Genomic DNA, 14,753 nt, shown 5'->3' with positions numbered 1-14,753 from the left:
TATGATGATGAATTCCCTTTTGCTAACGGTGGTAGTGGTGATACTGCGAGTGTAAAGGTCGTCTCCGCTTCATGCGCAAGATTGAGTGGAGAGGCGATTATCAGAGCTCGTACTGATGTTGTGATTAATTGATATGTTAGGCTTAGCGGAAGAGTCGTGGGGAAGCCAAACCGAGAATTCACGATAGCCGGCGGGTTATACAAAGTAGAGGAAGGTCAGCTCTTTGTTCATATTACCCCATTGTCAGCTTTTGTTATATTGATGAAGGTGATATTATGGGTGGATGAAATAGAGTTCAGATTGTCAATCATATTTGTACATCACCCACAGACCTCGTTGGCGAGCATTTAGGTATAGGGCCTAAAGATGTTAACTTTAGCAAAAACGCTTGAAGAGCCACATAAACGACGTCTATTTTAACATTTTGAACGAATACAAACATTGCTTCGCGCAATCATTAGAGGAGTTGGGATGTACAAATATGACTGAAATGAAAATTGAATTGAATAATGAGCGTCCTGTGGTTTACCGGCCTTACATATTGTCGCACAAGGAACGACAACAAGTAAGAGAAATGGTTGGTGAGATGATGAATGCGGGGATTGTACGAGAAATTTTATCGGAATATGCGAGTCCAATTATGTTGGTTCGTAAGAAGGACGGTAAACAAAGGCTCTGTGTTGATTATAGGTTTCTGAATTCAATGACAGTTAAGATAAGGTACCTGATGGCAGTGATTGAAGACGAGATTGCTCGATTAGTGGGGCAGGCCTACTTTATAACTTTGGATCTGGCATCTGGATACTACCAGGTGCCTATTGCAGAAGAATCGAAACCCTTAACTTCCTTTATCACCCCAGACGACCAATATGAATTTAATCGTATGCCGTTTGGGTTGGCTAACGAACCAGCTGTATTTCAAAGGCTGATGAATAAGGTATTGGTTTCCGCTAGGTTCTCAGAAGCTACTGCTTACATCGATGACGTATTAACTTACGAAAAGGATGTAGAAGAGTGTTTGGATAGGTAAGAAAGGGCTTTACAGTTGATAGAAAAGGCAAGCCTAACTCTGAATTTGGCAAAATGTAATTTCTTACAGCAGAATTATTAACTATTTGGGTTATGATATTAGCGCTGCTGGGGTGCGGCCGGCTGACAAAAAGACACAGTCAGTGTTTGATGTTCCTCGTCCCACCAGTCCACATTCCGTCCGCCAATTTTTGGGACTAGTAGGATATTTTCGGAAAATTTATAAGGAGTTACGCGTCTTTATCACATCCGTTGAATAAGTTGCTCAAGAAGGATGTGGAATGGTGTTGGACTGAGGAACAAGAAGCCGCATTTGTTGATCTCAAGAGTAGTCTGATAGATAGGCCAATCTTAGCCATTTACGACCCGACCGCCGAAACACAGTTGCACACTGACGCCAGTGAAGTGGGCGTCAGTGGAATATTGATGCAGCGACGTAATGGAAACGACACCTACCATCCCGTAGCGTACTATAGTCGCCAGACATCTCCAGAAGAGAAAAGGTTTATAAACTTGAGACTCTTGCTATAGGTAGTAAGTTCGCTCAAAAGTTTCGGGTTTATCTTCTGGGTCAGAATTTCAAAATCATGACCGATTGTAGTGCGTTGCGCTCCATGCTTTCCAAACGCGATTTGGTTAGACGTATTGCCCGCTGGTGGCTGTTTTTGCTTTTTGAATATCGTGCTGGCACGAAAATGTCGCACGTGGACCTTCTATTTCGGAACCCAATTGAGGATCTTAGTTCAATGGAAATTGACGCTGGTCTTTACCCGACGGTTATGTCAATCAATGAGGGGGACAGGTTGTAGACTCTTCAATTAGGTGATAGTGAACTGGGTCGCATTCGGGAATTTCTTACCACTGATATTGATGCAGATGGGTTAAAGTACATAACAGAAAACTAATTCAAATGAGGGCCTATTCCACGTAAACGAAAAGTCGAGGTGCCTTTTCACACCCTGTACATCAATCACCTTGGACCTTTTTGTGCGATCAAAGAGAGGAAAACTCTTACCTATTGGTAGTCGTAGATGCCTTTACGAAATTTAAAATCAGGCCAGTCAGAAATACCAAAAACAGTTACAACAACGCGAGAATTAGAAGATATTTTCTATACGTTCAGAAACCCAGATCGAATTATTAGCGACCGCGGTACTTTCTTCACATCGTACGTGTTCAAACGTTTTGCTCGGATAAAGGTATTAGACACGTGTTGAACGCAGTTGCAAGTCCTAGGTCCAATGGACAAGTAGAGCAGTGTAATCGCAGGATGTTAGGGTCGTTAACTGCGCAAAATCTTAATTTTGACAAGAACGTCTGGGATGACAAGATAGGTAGAGTCCAATGGGGCATGAACAACACCCGTCGGAAGACAACGGGACGGACTGAGGTAATGTTTGGACTTCAGATGGATGCGGAAATTAATCCTATGTTGAACGAAATAGTATGCGAAACGCAAAATTATACTTTATTGTCAGTTCGGGAATCCCTTAAAGATGTAAAAATTGACGATTCAAAGTGTAACAATGTTACCTACTGAATAAACATATTTTTGAGTTTGAATTTGTTGGGATTGATGACTACTTCATTTAACAAATCGAATGTCACCCTGGATTCACGTTAATGATGATAAAGAAAGTAGTGATGAAGATGACTGATTGTGTCATTATTATATACAATCAAAAGAAAGTAAGTAGAGGTACTGTTTGTTGGATGAAACTGTAAGATGTGTATTTAGTAATAGCTTGAGAAGGAGGGCTCATAGCTATTTAGTTAAGGTGACTTTCAATTTTGTGAGGAGGGTTCACAATTATTTTAATTATCGTATATAAGAAGGAAGGGTTTGTATACGATAGTTACAAGTGTGAGAAAGAAGGTTCACACTCAATTGCTTTGCAATAGTTCGTGAGAAAGAAGGGTTTGCGAACTATTGCCAACTTGAATAGCTTTATAATGTTATGATTATTTTAATTATCGTATATAAGAAGGAAGGGTTTGTATACGATAGTTACAAGTGTGAGAAAGAAGGTTCACACTCAATTGCTTTGTAATAGTTCGTGAGAAAGAAGGGTTTGCGAACTATTGCCAACTTGAATAGCTTTATAATATTATGATTATTTTAATTATCGTATATAAGAAGGAAGGGTTTGTATACGATAGTTACAAGTGTGAGAAAGAAGGTTCACACTCAATTGCTTTGCAATAGTTCGTGAGAAAGAAAGGTTTGCGAACTATTGCCAACTTGAATAGCTTTGTAATATTATGATTATTTTAATTATCGTATATAAGAAGGAAAGGTTTGTATACGATAGTTACAAGTGTGAGAAAGAAGGTTCACACTCAATTGCTTTGCAATGGTTCGTGAGAAGGAAGGGTTTGCGAACTATTGACAACTTGAGTAGCTTTATATTATGATTATTTTAATTATCGTATATAAGAAGGAAGGTTTGTATACGATAATTACAAGTGTGAGAAAGAAGGTTCACACTCAATTGCTTTGCAATGGTTCGTGAGAAGGAAGGGTTTGCGAACTATTGACAACTTGAATAGCTTTATATTATGATTAGAAAGAAGAGCTGATGTTTCACCCCGTAAATGTGATTATATGTCGTTGTAGTTTTAGATTTTAAGTGAAGCTTTGTAACTGTTCTCGATGAGTGTGGAATCACTTGGCCCGCCGAATGTTAGGTTTGAACATTAGACGTTTTGTCTACGTGCATGAGGACATGCACGACGTCAGGATGGTCGAATGTTAGGTTTTCCGTAATTTTGTGCGAATTTGTGTTGCCCTCATATGGCAACACTAGGAGAAAGGGTATAAAAAGGCGTGTTTGTCTTTCATTGGGGTTCTTTTGATTCGAGCACGCATCGAAGGCAGACGTACCATTTTGAACACGTGTACACTTGTGTTTGAGCACGCGTGCGTTTTGGAAATTTAGAGTAAGTAACCAATATACTTATTATTTATTATTTCAATGGTTGTTTTATTTATAGAGCATGTACCTGAGGCAGCTTTATGTATATCCAGGTATGCGTATGTTAGTTAATGATCATGTTACCGTGGTCTTATTACAATGTATTATTGAGTCCGGGCAAGTAGTTAATGCAATTTGCGGCTAATCTATAATAAGTCACATCAAAAAAATATCAATGTTACTTACCGTATAACATGCTACTTACGCTTTATATTATTTTTATTGAAATGTCTACATCATTTTTTTCTGCGTAATAATTAACACGTTGGACACTGGTGTTTGGCATCTCGGAAAATAATGAGTAAATCGCGTTTTCCTAAAGCGGCCTATTATTTTTTAGGTATTTCCAGACAATATTCATATAACGATTTTTGGACAATTATTATTCGCACATTTTTGGCGTGGCCCCAGGGGTAAGTCCATCGCCGGGCAATGGTGTCCGTCAAGGCGTTCAACGTGTTAAGTATAATAATTTTAGCTTTGATATCATTAACTTAAAAAAATATATTCTTTATTTCACAAATTTTTAGTTACATAGTGCCGAGACCTCGCATTAAGTAATCCTAGGATACTTGTGGCGGGAATGTCTCGCAATTCCCAAGGGATAGTACAGTTTGTGAGTTAAGAAAAGTAATATTACAAGTATGACTTCTAGAAAACACATAATTAAGTAGGTGTAATCTAAAGATTTTCAAAGTAAAATAAAACTAAATATCTGCCCATATTGCATATGCCCATTTTGCACTATGAATGTGTATAGATGTGTGTGTGTGTGCGTGCGTGGTGTGAGGGAGTGTGTGTGTGTGTGTGAGAGAGAGAGAGAGAGAGAGAGAGAGAGAGAGAGAGAGAGAGAGTGTGTGTGTGTGGGAGTGTGGGGGTTAACTTAGATATAATAAAGGTGTAATTTTATGTAATATATATTTTTACTATGAAGAATTTTAGTTCACTTTAATATATTTTTACAACGCGATTTTATGACAGACTACAGTGTTCTACGCTACAATATAGACAGGTACGTACGCTAAAACGCAAAGTTTTGTGAGGTTGGTTTAACTGCTTCGAAACTGCTAACTGACTACAATGCAACAGAATGCTGTTTTGTTGCGTTTCAGTCGGTTTACAGTGTTGGAATTGCTTCTGTGCCACATGCGGTCTACGGTTTATTTTGCATTTTTTTTTGTTATCAACTAATGATTTGCCTCGTATTGCATTTAGTACTTAGCTGAACTCATGGGGAGCGCTGAGAGCTACCACATTCAAAATTTAAGACGACTGTCCTGAGTGTGCCCAGGTGGGCGAGTTGTGAGGTTATACATGTAATACGCTTGGAGCGTAAAATCGCGCGCTGGGTCGCACCCGATCCAATTCTGGAGTGCGCCGATAAGGGTAGGCAAATGACGCGTTCCTTCAAAATCTGGGGCACCCTGAGGGCACGAAATACTACGTGAACGATGTAAACTACACGAGAACGGAGTGAATAGGCACAGGAAATAGCAATGGATTTTGCCTTTAAGTCGTACTACAGTTTTAAAATGGTAAATATACTTGTTAACATTTATACATCAATGGTAAAATTACCAGGGCACTCTGGAAGTTTTACGTTGTTGACTAACTACCATTATTTGAATATGGAATTCGGTCAAATGTAAAAATAAAAGAATATTTCAAAAATAGAACTCAATTTAAATTATTAATATTGTTTGTTAGTCAGTTGTTTGCAATACCTATTTGAAGTTGGAACCCACAATGGAATTGGAGCGAAAACAAATTCGAAGTATGATTTTTACCAAACTATATTTTATTTTAGTTATGCAAAAATTTTAGTTTGTCCCATGTAGTTCCAAGCCAGAGGCTCTAGCAATTCGTAAACTCACGTTAGATATTCCTTATGCGATGGGCATAGCCGGAAATCAGAAAACAACTTCCAGACACCAGCTGACCACTCATATATAGTCCCATCACATACAAAAAGACATACTAATCCCTCTCTCGGTTTTACGACATGCCCGGGAAAATAAAAGCTTGTGTGTCTTTTATTCGATCTTCGCTACCAGTTCAGCATAAAAACAGCTTTGAGTCCTTTCTTCTTCTCTCGTATGGGTTGTGAGATCAATCATCGCCCTCATCAACCCTGGTGTCAGGGTTATTTTAAACCGCTAAAGGCACCTGGTATAGCTCAAGTAACGGCTACATACTTAGTTCAAAAAATAACCGGGTTTGATCGCTTGATGTGTTTTCCTAAGCACGGAATCATCAATCAATAATTCTTTATTGCGCAAATAACATACTTAATATCTTATTTTTCAGACAGGATTTTTTATCTTTTATTTTTTGAGTTCTTTAACACGTTAACAGTCCAGTGATCCATATATGGGTCATGATGGACTAGCTCCATACGTCCGTGACCCTTACATGGGTTACTAAGAAACGACCAGAATGTTAGAATACATTTATGATTATTTACGTTTTAAACAGGACGTATAAAAATTGAAGTAATATGCGGGACTCACAAGGAAGTCAAAACATTTGTGTGGGGACTGTCAACGTGTTAAATTTACGACTTTTCTTTTTCGCAATAGACTGTACATCTTCCCGTCTTGTTGTCAAATTAATCATAATATTTAATGACCTTTAGCGTTATTTTCACCACAGTCAGCCTTAACTTCAATTAAGTTCGTCCTCAAGACACCATTTATCATATTTATCCCAAAGCCAAACTTGAAGAATTGGGAATTTGAAAGCCACAGCCTCGCCTGAAATTGATTTCCAAAAATAAATATAAAATAATAAATTAAACTTTCTTCATTTATCACACTTTCCTGAAAGTCTTTAAGCGTACAAACTGAAAATAAATTATTGAATTATACATAATAAATGTATATACAGGGTGTTAGTGACATCTTAACGAATACTAAGGGAGATGATTCAGACCATGATTCTGAGTTAATTATCAAGTGGAATTTTCCATCGCAAAATTCATGATTTTTAGTTTTTAATTATTTTCAATTCTCTACTTTTGCGATGGAAAATTCCACTTGATATCAACTCAGAATCATGGTCTGAATCGTCCCTCAAAGTTTTCGTTACGATGTAACTAACACCCTGTATATTCATAATGTTTTAAGATAGGCTACATAAGCCATCTTCGGGCGCATCAGCGTCGTGCCGACTAGGAGTCGAAGTGGTCGCCATGGCCGAAATCGGTCGGAGATCATCATCATCATCATCATAATGTTTTAATAACTGGGGATTAGAGGTGGCATACCCGGACACTCCTTACAAAAGCTTTATTTTTGTTATGTTGGTATCATTATAATGTTTATTGCACCGCCCGTGCTTCAATGATTAATCTTCTTTCACCCCAAGGTTGCCTGGCAGAAATTGCTGTTTAGCAATAAGGCCGCCTATTGTGCTTATGTTTTATTTGCATGTTAATGTCCTTTATATAAATATGTTGTTGTGCAATAAAGTATTATTGATTGATTGATTGAAAAGCCTATTGTCTGTGTGTCGTCCTTCCTCGTACATGCGAGCGAGCGAAGAATGTCCCATAATTGGTCTCCCAGAAGGAGCGTCAGGGGGTAAAAACGATGTATAGGAAGTGTCACGGTGACTATGGAAAATCATCTAGATCTGCTGGGAGATCCGGGAAATGCCTTACGGCCTAGTGAAAATATGATGTCTAGATCAAACTTTATCGACGGTGACAAAAAAAAAGAATGTGGCGGAAAAACAAGATGGCCGCCATACAAAACGTTAGGTAAGTATATACATATTAATTTCCTCAACGGTTAGAGTTAGGACACGCGAAGCTGCGTTATGCTACTATATCTAATCTTTTTTAAATGTATGGTATAATTATTAACATATATCTAAGGCATTGAAAACTCAACAGTAATCAATTTTCCATGAACTAATGGTCACTCACTGGAAGCGTTAATAATAAATGTCGGAAAAGGAATCATGAGGCGTCACTCGATATCGGACTATTATCGCTGATTGGTCGTCATTAGCTTTAAGTAGGTACTTACAGAAAAGGAAGTAAATTGAGGGAAGGGAAATAAACCCATTTCCTTCTTTTATTTTTTCTTAATTGAGTCCTATCGTGTCATTCGTTTGTTCAGTACCATTAAATAAATAGGTACTTAATTTTTTTAAATAAGTGCCACGATTGAGAGGTCGTGTTTGGAACCTAGTCTATTAAGACTTGTTATTATTATATACAGGATGTTAGTGACATCGTAACGAAAACGTTGAGTGAAACTCAGACCTTCATTATGAGTTTATAAATATCAAGTGGAATTTTCTATCGCAATAGTATGGGTCTAAAAATAATTTAAAAAAACACAAAGAATCCTAATATTTCCCACAGGAAATTCCACTTGATATCAACTTAGAATCATGGTCTGTATCATCCCCCTCCGTATTCGTTGCGGTGTCACTAACATCCATACGTACTCGTATGGCTACATTTACGTACTTTTAGCGTTAGGAGTAGGTAGTATTCGCTAATATAGTGCGACGTTGACGGCGGGTGGAAATAAAATTCCGTTATAACGTTCACACACTAAACGTTGATTGCACACGATACAAGACACGGCACAATAGACAAAAGCACAGAAGGAAAGTAAGAGAACAACTAGAAGAGTAAAGCACAGAAAGATAGACAAGCATAAAATATTACGAGCGTAAGCGCGAGAGATCTACGTTGCATACAAAGCGTCATGCACATTCGACAGCGGTGTAGCATAGACTGGTTCGCTGCAGCGGCCGGCGCGCGCGCGCCGCGCTCCAAGTGGAAGGAGGCGGTACGCGGCGCGCGGGCGGCGCGCAACCTGCCCAACTAGTTTAGCGCGCGGCGCGTAAATATCTACTAACAAAACTCGGTACGCTTGTCCGTTTGTAAATTGATTTTGTACATAGCCAAATTATTATTTTAACATTTACTTTATAATTTTGATATTTTACCATAATAGTTTAATTATATAAAACTATGTATATTTTATTCTTACTATTTGTACATTGTAAAATATATATGTTTATTCTAACAATTCTAATATATTAATTTATATAAACAAATATAAAATGTAAGGACACATTTTGAAGAGTGGAATTCCAGTTATTCCAGACAAAGGACAGATTTGGAATTCCATACCTTTCATGTGGGATTGTGAAATCGCCACATCACCCCCCTCCAGAGACCTTCCTAAGGGCGATAATAGTCGGGGAACCTTACCCTACGGCCTGACCGAGTCCTGATAATGTTTTCTTCGGTGTTGGAGGGTTGTGTGTCAGTGTGTGTGTATGAATGTGTGTGAGGTATGTATGGTGTATCTGTCTCGGTATCAGTGGTGCGCAGTATATAGGCCGGCTTAATACGGTCTATGGATACCGTCACCTTATTACCTCTGACCATAATTTTTAAAACTTTTGATCCTCGCTCGACAACCTCGTGAGGTCCTGAGTAAGCAGGCTTCAGTGATCCGCCTACAGTGTCATCCCGCAGGAAGACATGGGAAGCTGTAGGCAAATCTTTGAAAACGAATGTTGACCGATTGTTGTCGTGTCGTGAACCTGGTGTAGGCTTCAACTCCCTGACGAATTGACGTAGGCGAGACAGGTAGTCAGTTACATCTATGGTGTCCATGGGCTGTGAGGTGAAAAATTCTCCGGGGAGACGAAGAGGCTCGCCGTAGAGCAATTCCGCTGATGAGGCTTTCAAGTCTTCCTTGAAGGAACTGCGAATGCCTAATAGGACCAAAGGGAGCGTCTCAACCCAACTCTCGCTAGCGTGGCAAACTATAGCAGCCTTCAGTTGCCTGTGGAACCTCTCGACGAGGCCGTTGCAGGCCGGGTGATACGCTGTAGTTCGCCTGTGCTGAAAGCCTACCATTTGTGACAGGTATTTGAACAGGGAAGACTCAAATTGACGCCCGCGGTCCGTCACGATGTCTGTGGGACAGCCGAAGCGTGAAATCCATCCACTCATTAAAGCCTTAGCCACTGTCTCGGCTGTCATGTCGGCCAATGGTATCGCCTCAGGCCATCGTGTAAAACGATCGACGGCGGTGAGACAATAGCGATATCCTTGGGATAATGGCAAGGGACCGACCAAGTCAATATGCACGAAGGAGAATCGCGCCTGAGGTAATTTGAAATTGCCGAGCTGGGAGTGAACGTGTCTATTGACCTTAGAACGCTGGCATGCCAGACAGGTACGTACCCACTCACGACAGTCCTTCCTAACGCCAGGCCATACGTACCGTTCGGCGACAAGTCTGGCAGTAGCATTTGAGCCGGGGTGGCTCAGGGTATGCAGACTCTCGAAGACCTGACGCCTAAACTCCTTCGTAACGAAAGGTCGTGGTACGCGTTCCTGCACGTCACAATATAACTCCACGTGAGTACCTGGCAGCTTTAATTTTTGCAAATGTAAGGAGGAACAATTGCTCTTCAGTAGTTCCTTCAGCTCGCAGTCCTCCCGCTGTGATATAGCAAGATTCTCCAGGTTAATGGGTTGCGTTATCTCGTCGACGCGAGACAGGGTGTCGGCAACCACGTTATTCTTACCCGAAATGTGCCTAATATCGGTGGTGAACTGCGAGATCAGGTCAAAATGACGAAACTGTCTAGGTGAGCAATTGTCCTTCCTTGTGTGGAAGCTGAAGGTGAGAGGCTTGTGGTCCGTATAGATCACGAAGTCTCTCGCCTCAAGCATATGGCGAAAATATTTAACGCTCTCATAAATAGCGAGCAACTCACGGTCATATGCTGAATATTTCTGCTGAGAGGGGCCAAGCTTCCGCGAAAAGAATGCCAAGGGCTGCCAATCCTTACCTCTCAACTGCTGCAAAACGGCTCCGATACCTTTATCCGAAGCATCGGTGACCAGTGCAAGCTTGGAGTCACACTCAGGGTGAGCTAGCATGGCAGCCTGACTTAGGCCATCCTTACAAGCCTGGAAGGCTTCATGCTCCCATGAGGTGAAATTCACTGGGTGTGACCCTTTGACTGATCCGGTCAGCAGCTCGTTGAGGGGCGCCTGGTGTTTAGCAGCATCTGGGATGAACCTGCGGTAAAAATTCACCATGCCCAGGAACCTACGTAACTCCCGTACGGTTTTCGGGGTAGGGAAGTCCTGGATAGCGGCAACCTTCGATGTTAAGGGCTTAGTTCCTTCCGCAGAAATAGTGTAACCCAGGAAAGTTACAGTGGGAACGCCAAATACACATTTCGCCGTATTGATCACCATGCCGTACTCCTGCAGCCTGGTGAAGACCTGTCGCAGGTGCTGCTCGTGCGTCTCCTGGTCTCTGGAAAATATTAAAATGTCATCCAGGTAGGCGTAGGTAAAGTCCAGTCCACGGAGCATCTCATCCACGAAGCGCTGGAACGTCTGTCCGGCATTACGAAGTCCGAACGTCATGAACGGAAATTCGTAAAGGCCGAACGGTGTCGTAATGGCGGTCTTCTGGATGTCATTCGGATTCACGGGGATCTGGTTGTACGCCTTGACTAAGTCGATCGTGGAGAACACGGTGCAACCTGCGAGGCTGTGGGAGAAGTCGTGAATGTGGCGAATTGGGTACTTATCTGGCACCGTCCTGGCGTTCAGCATGCGATAGTCACCGCAAGGACGCCACCCATTGTCCTTTTTAGGGGCCAGGTGTAGTGGGGACGACCACGGCGACTCAGATGGTCGGCAGGTACCACTGTGCAACATCGCCTCAAACTCAGCCTTCGCAATCTTCAGCTTGTCAGGAGCCAACCTGCGAGGGGTACAAGATACCGGGGGACCAGGTGTAGTGCGTATGTGGTGTTGTGTACTGTGAGTAGGTGTGCGTTGTATACCAGATGGGCGAGTGATGTCGGGGAACTTAGCAAGTATGTTGTGGTATGTAGTGTTTCCCGATATGACCTTCACTGAAGAAACATTATCAGAAAACTTCGCAAGCAAAGCCGGGGTCGCGACAGTAGTATTGCTATCGATTAACCGCTGATTGCGAACATCCACAATAAGATTATAATGCGATAAAAAGTCCACTCCTATTATCGCCTTAGTTACATCGGCCACAATAAATCGCCAAGCGAAGTCGCGGCGCAAGCCTATATTGAGCACTAAATGTGCATATCCATACGTATGTATAGTCGAACCGTTTGCCGCACATAACTCATAATTCGTTTTATGACGACGTTCCTTCAACGCGGAACGGGGAAATACGCACAAATCACTGCCAGTGTCCACTAAAAACTGCATTTTAGTCCGTTGGTCCGTTACGAACAGGCGACCGGTACCTGGGCAATCGTCAGCCGCCATTATCGACTGCCTCGGTCGTTTCCCGCGTAGTCACAGGGCTTCACACACCTATGCGCCTTCGGCCCGTACTTGTTGTGATAGAAGCAGACCGGATGCTTCCTGTAGTTGGACTGCGACCGGGTTGATGACGAACGCCTGCGATTCCGGCTACGGCTACTGGATCTATCACTGGGACGCGATAAACGGTCTACCTTCGTCTGTAATGAACAGACGAGACGCGTAAGCTCCGCTATCTGGCCGCTCATCGAGGCGGACGAGTCATCCGATGTACTGGCTCGCGATGTTGATGCTACTTGCGGGGTAGGTTGCACGACGTCGATGATAGTGTCCGCTAATTCGGCTACCTCGTCCAACGGCTTCTTTACCTGCGATGCTATAATCGACTGCACGCTGGTGGGAAGTCGACTAGCCCAGATGGTCCGCATGAATCCCTCGGGAACCTCAGGTCCAGCAAGCTGTTTGAGATGTCGCAGGAACTGGGAAGGTTTTCTATCCCCTAACTCCTCGCGGGTCAATAGCTGCATGACCTTCTTCTCCCGGGATGCCGAAAGACGCTTAATTAATTCCGTCTTAAGACGGGTATATTTGTTGGTCATATCTGGATCAGCCACTATGTCCTCGACCTCTGCAGCATATAACGGGTCGAGACTACCTAATGTGTAGTGGAATTTGGTCGACTCCGTGGTGATATTTGCCAGCACGAACTGGCTCTCTAGCTGCGCAAACCATAAGCTCGGTTTTTGCGGGTAGAAGGGCGGTACGCGCACTCCGACGCGGTTAACTTCGCCCGACGTCCGCTGCTCACACTCAAAAAATCTGCCATCAGCGCTGCCTCCTGCAGCGTCGGTATCTGCACTCCTCCTCGGTTCACTCATGGCGTGAATGCTCGGTGGTCACCAATTTAGCGTTAGGAGTAGGTAGTATTCGCTAATATAGTGCGACGTTGACGGCGGGTGGAAATAAAATTCCGTTATAACGTTCACACACTAAACGTTGATTGCACACGATACAAGACACGGCACAATAGACAAAAGCACAGAAGGAAAGTAAGAGAACAACTAGAAGAGTAAAGCACAGAAAGATAGACAAGCATAAAATATTACGAGCGTAAGCGCGAGAGATCTACGTTGCATACAAAGCGTCATGCACATTCGACAGCGGTGTAGCATAGACTGGTTCGCTGCAGCGGCCGGCACGCGCGCGCCGCGCTCCAAGTGGAAGGAGGCGGTACGCGGCGCGCGGGCGGCGCGCAACCTGCCCAACTAGTTTAGCGCGCGGCGCGTAAATATCTACTAACAAAACTCGGTACGCTTGTCCGTTTGTAAATTGATTTTGTACATAGCCAAATTATTATTTTAACATTTACTTTATAATTTTGATATTTTACCATAATAGTTTAATTATATAAAACTATGTATATTTTATTCTTACTATTTGTACATTGTAAAATATATATGTTTATTCTAACAATTCTAATATATTAATTTATATAAACAAATATAAAATGTAAGGACACATTTTGAAGAGTGGAATTCCAGTTATTCCAGACAAAGGACAGATTTGGAATTCCATACCTTTCATGTGGGATTGTGAAATCGCCACATACTTGTGAAACATCCTCTACAGTATTCGTTACGATGTCACTAACACCCTGTATAAATACTCCCCCCCCCCCCCCCCCCGGTTGATTGAGGGGACGCCGCTGCCCAGCGTGTGTGTGAATATACGTGTGTGGGACGTGAATATATAAATAAATAGCTTACATACGTCCTACTGCTGCTCCTCTTAACCAACCGGAGGATGAATGGAAGATACTCTGTCCCAATGGAAGATACTCTGTCCCAATGCTCCAGAGTGGTTTGGTGGAGACTTAATTGTAGATAGACGTAAATAAATATTTTAAGTGATAAAGAGTGAAAATAATGCAGTTTTTACGGTAACACTACTTAACTATAAGTTACAGAATTCTAGAAAGTTCCTCTAGAAATAAAGATGCATTTGAGGATACAAGTCCTGGCTTCAAAGCATTTTATCCTAGCCTAGGGATACATTTTCTTGAAATATTCGTGAAAATTACAATTCTCTTTCATATTTTGTGTAGATTTCTAGTTTGATACCAATTGCTAAACTTGAAAGATTCTAAAAGATAATTTAAATTATAGGAAGTATAATAGTAGGATCAATAAATAATTTTGGCGTTGTATAAATACTTTAGGGCCGTGGTAGCCCAGTTGGCAGAACACTTGCCTCACACTTTGAGGTCGCAGGTTCGAATCCAGCACAGGCCTAAACCCATGATTGTCGAATTTGTTTTCAAATTCATGTTTGGATCATAAATGATTATCACGTGCTCGAAAACATCGTGAGGAAACTCACATTCCCGAGAAATGCATTTTCGGAGGTATGTGACCCAACCTGTATTGGGCTGGGTT

The 14,753-nt window shown here is 41.9% G+C and overlaps 2 protein-coding genes across 2 annotated transcripts in view; both read right to left on the bottom strand.

Annotated features, from left to right (window-relative positions):
- LOC126370007 (sodium bicarbonate cotransporter 3) overlaps window positions 1-14,753 on the bottom strand; it is a 109,602-nt gene that overhangs the window by 77,605 nt on the left and 17,244 nt on the right. The window lies entirely within an intron of this gene.
- On the bottom strand, window positions 12,321-13,196 carry LOC126367418 (uncharacterized). The gene has a single exon (XM_050010924.1). It carries the CDS (start codon window positions 13,194-13,196, stop codon window positions 12,321-12,323), a length of 876 nt encoding a protein of 291 aa, XP_049866881.1.

This window comes from Pectinophora gossypiella, chromosome 1, assembly GCF_024362695.1.
Source record: "Pectinophora gossypiella chromosome 1, ilPecGoss1.1, whole genome shotgun sequence".
Lineage (NCBI taxonomy): Eukaryota > Metazoa > Arthropoda > Insecta > Lepidoptera > Gelechiidae > Pectinophora > Pectinophora gossypiella.
This window is presented reverse-complemented; position numbering and strand designations above follow the sequence as displayed.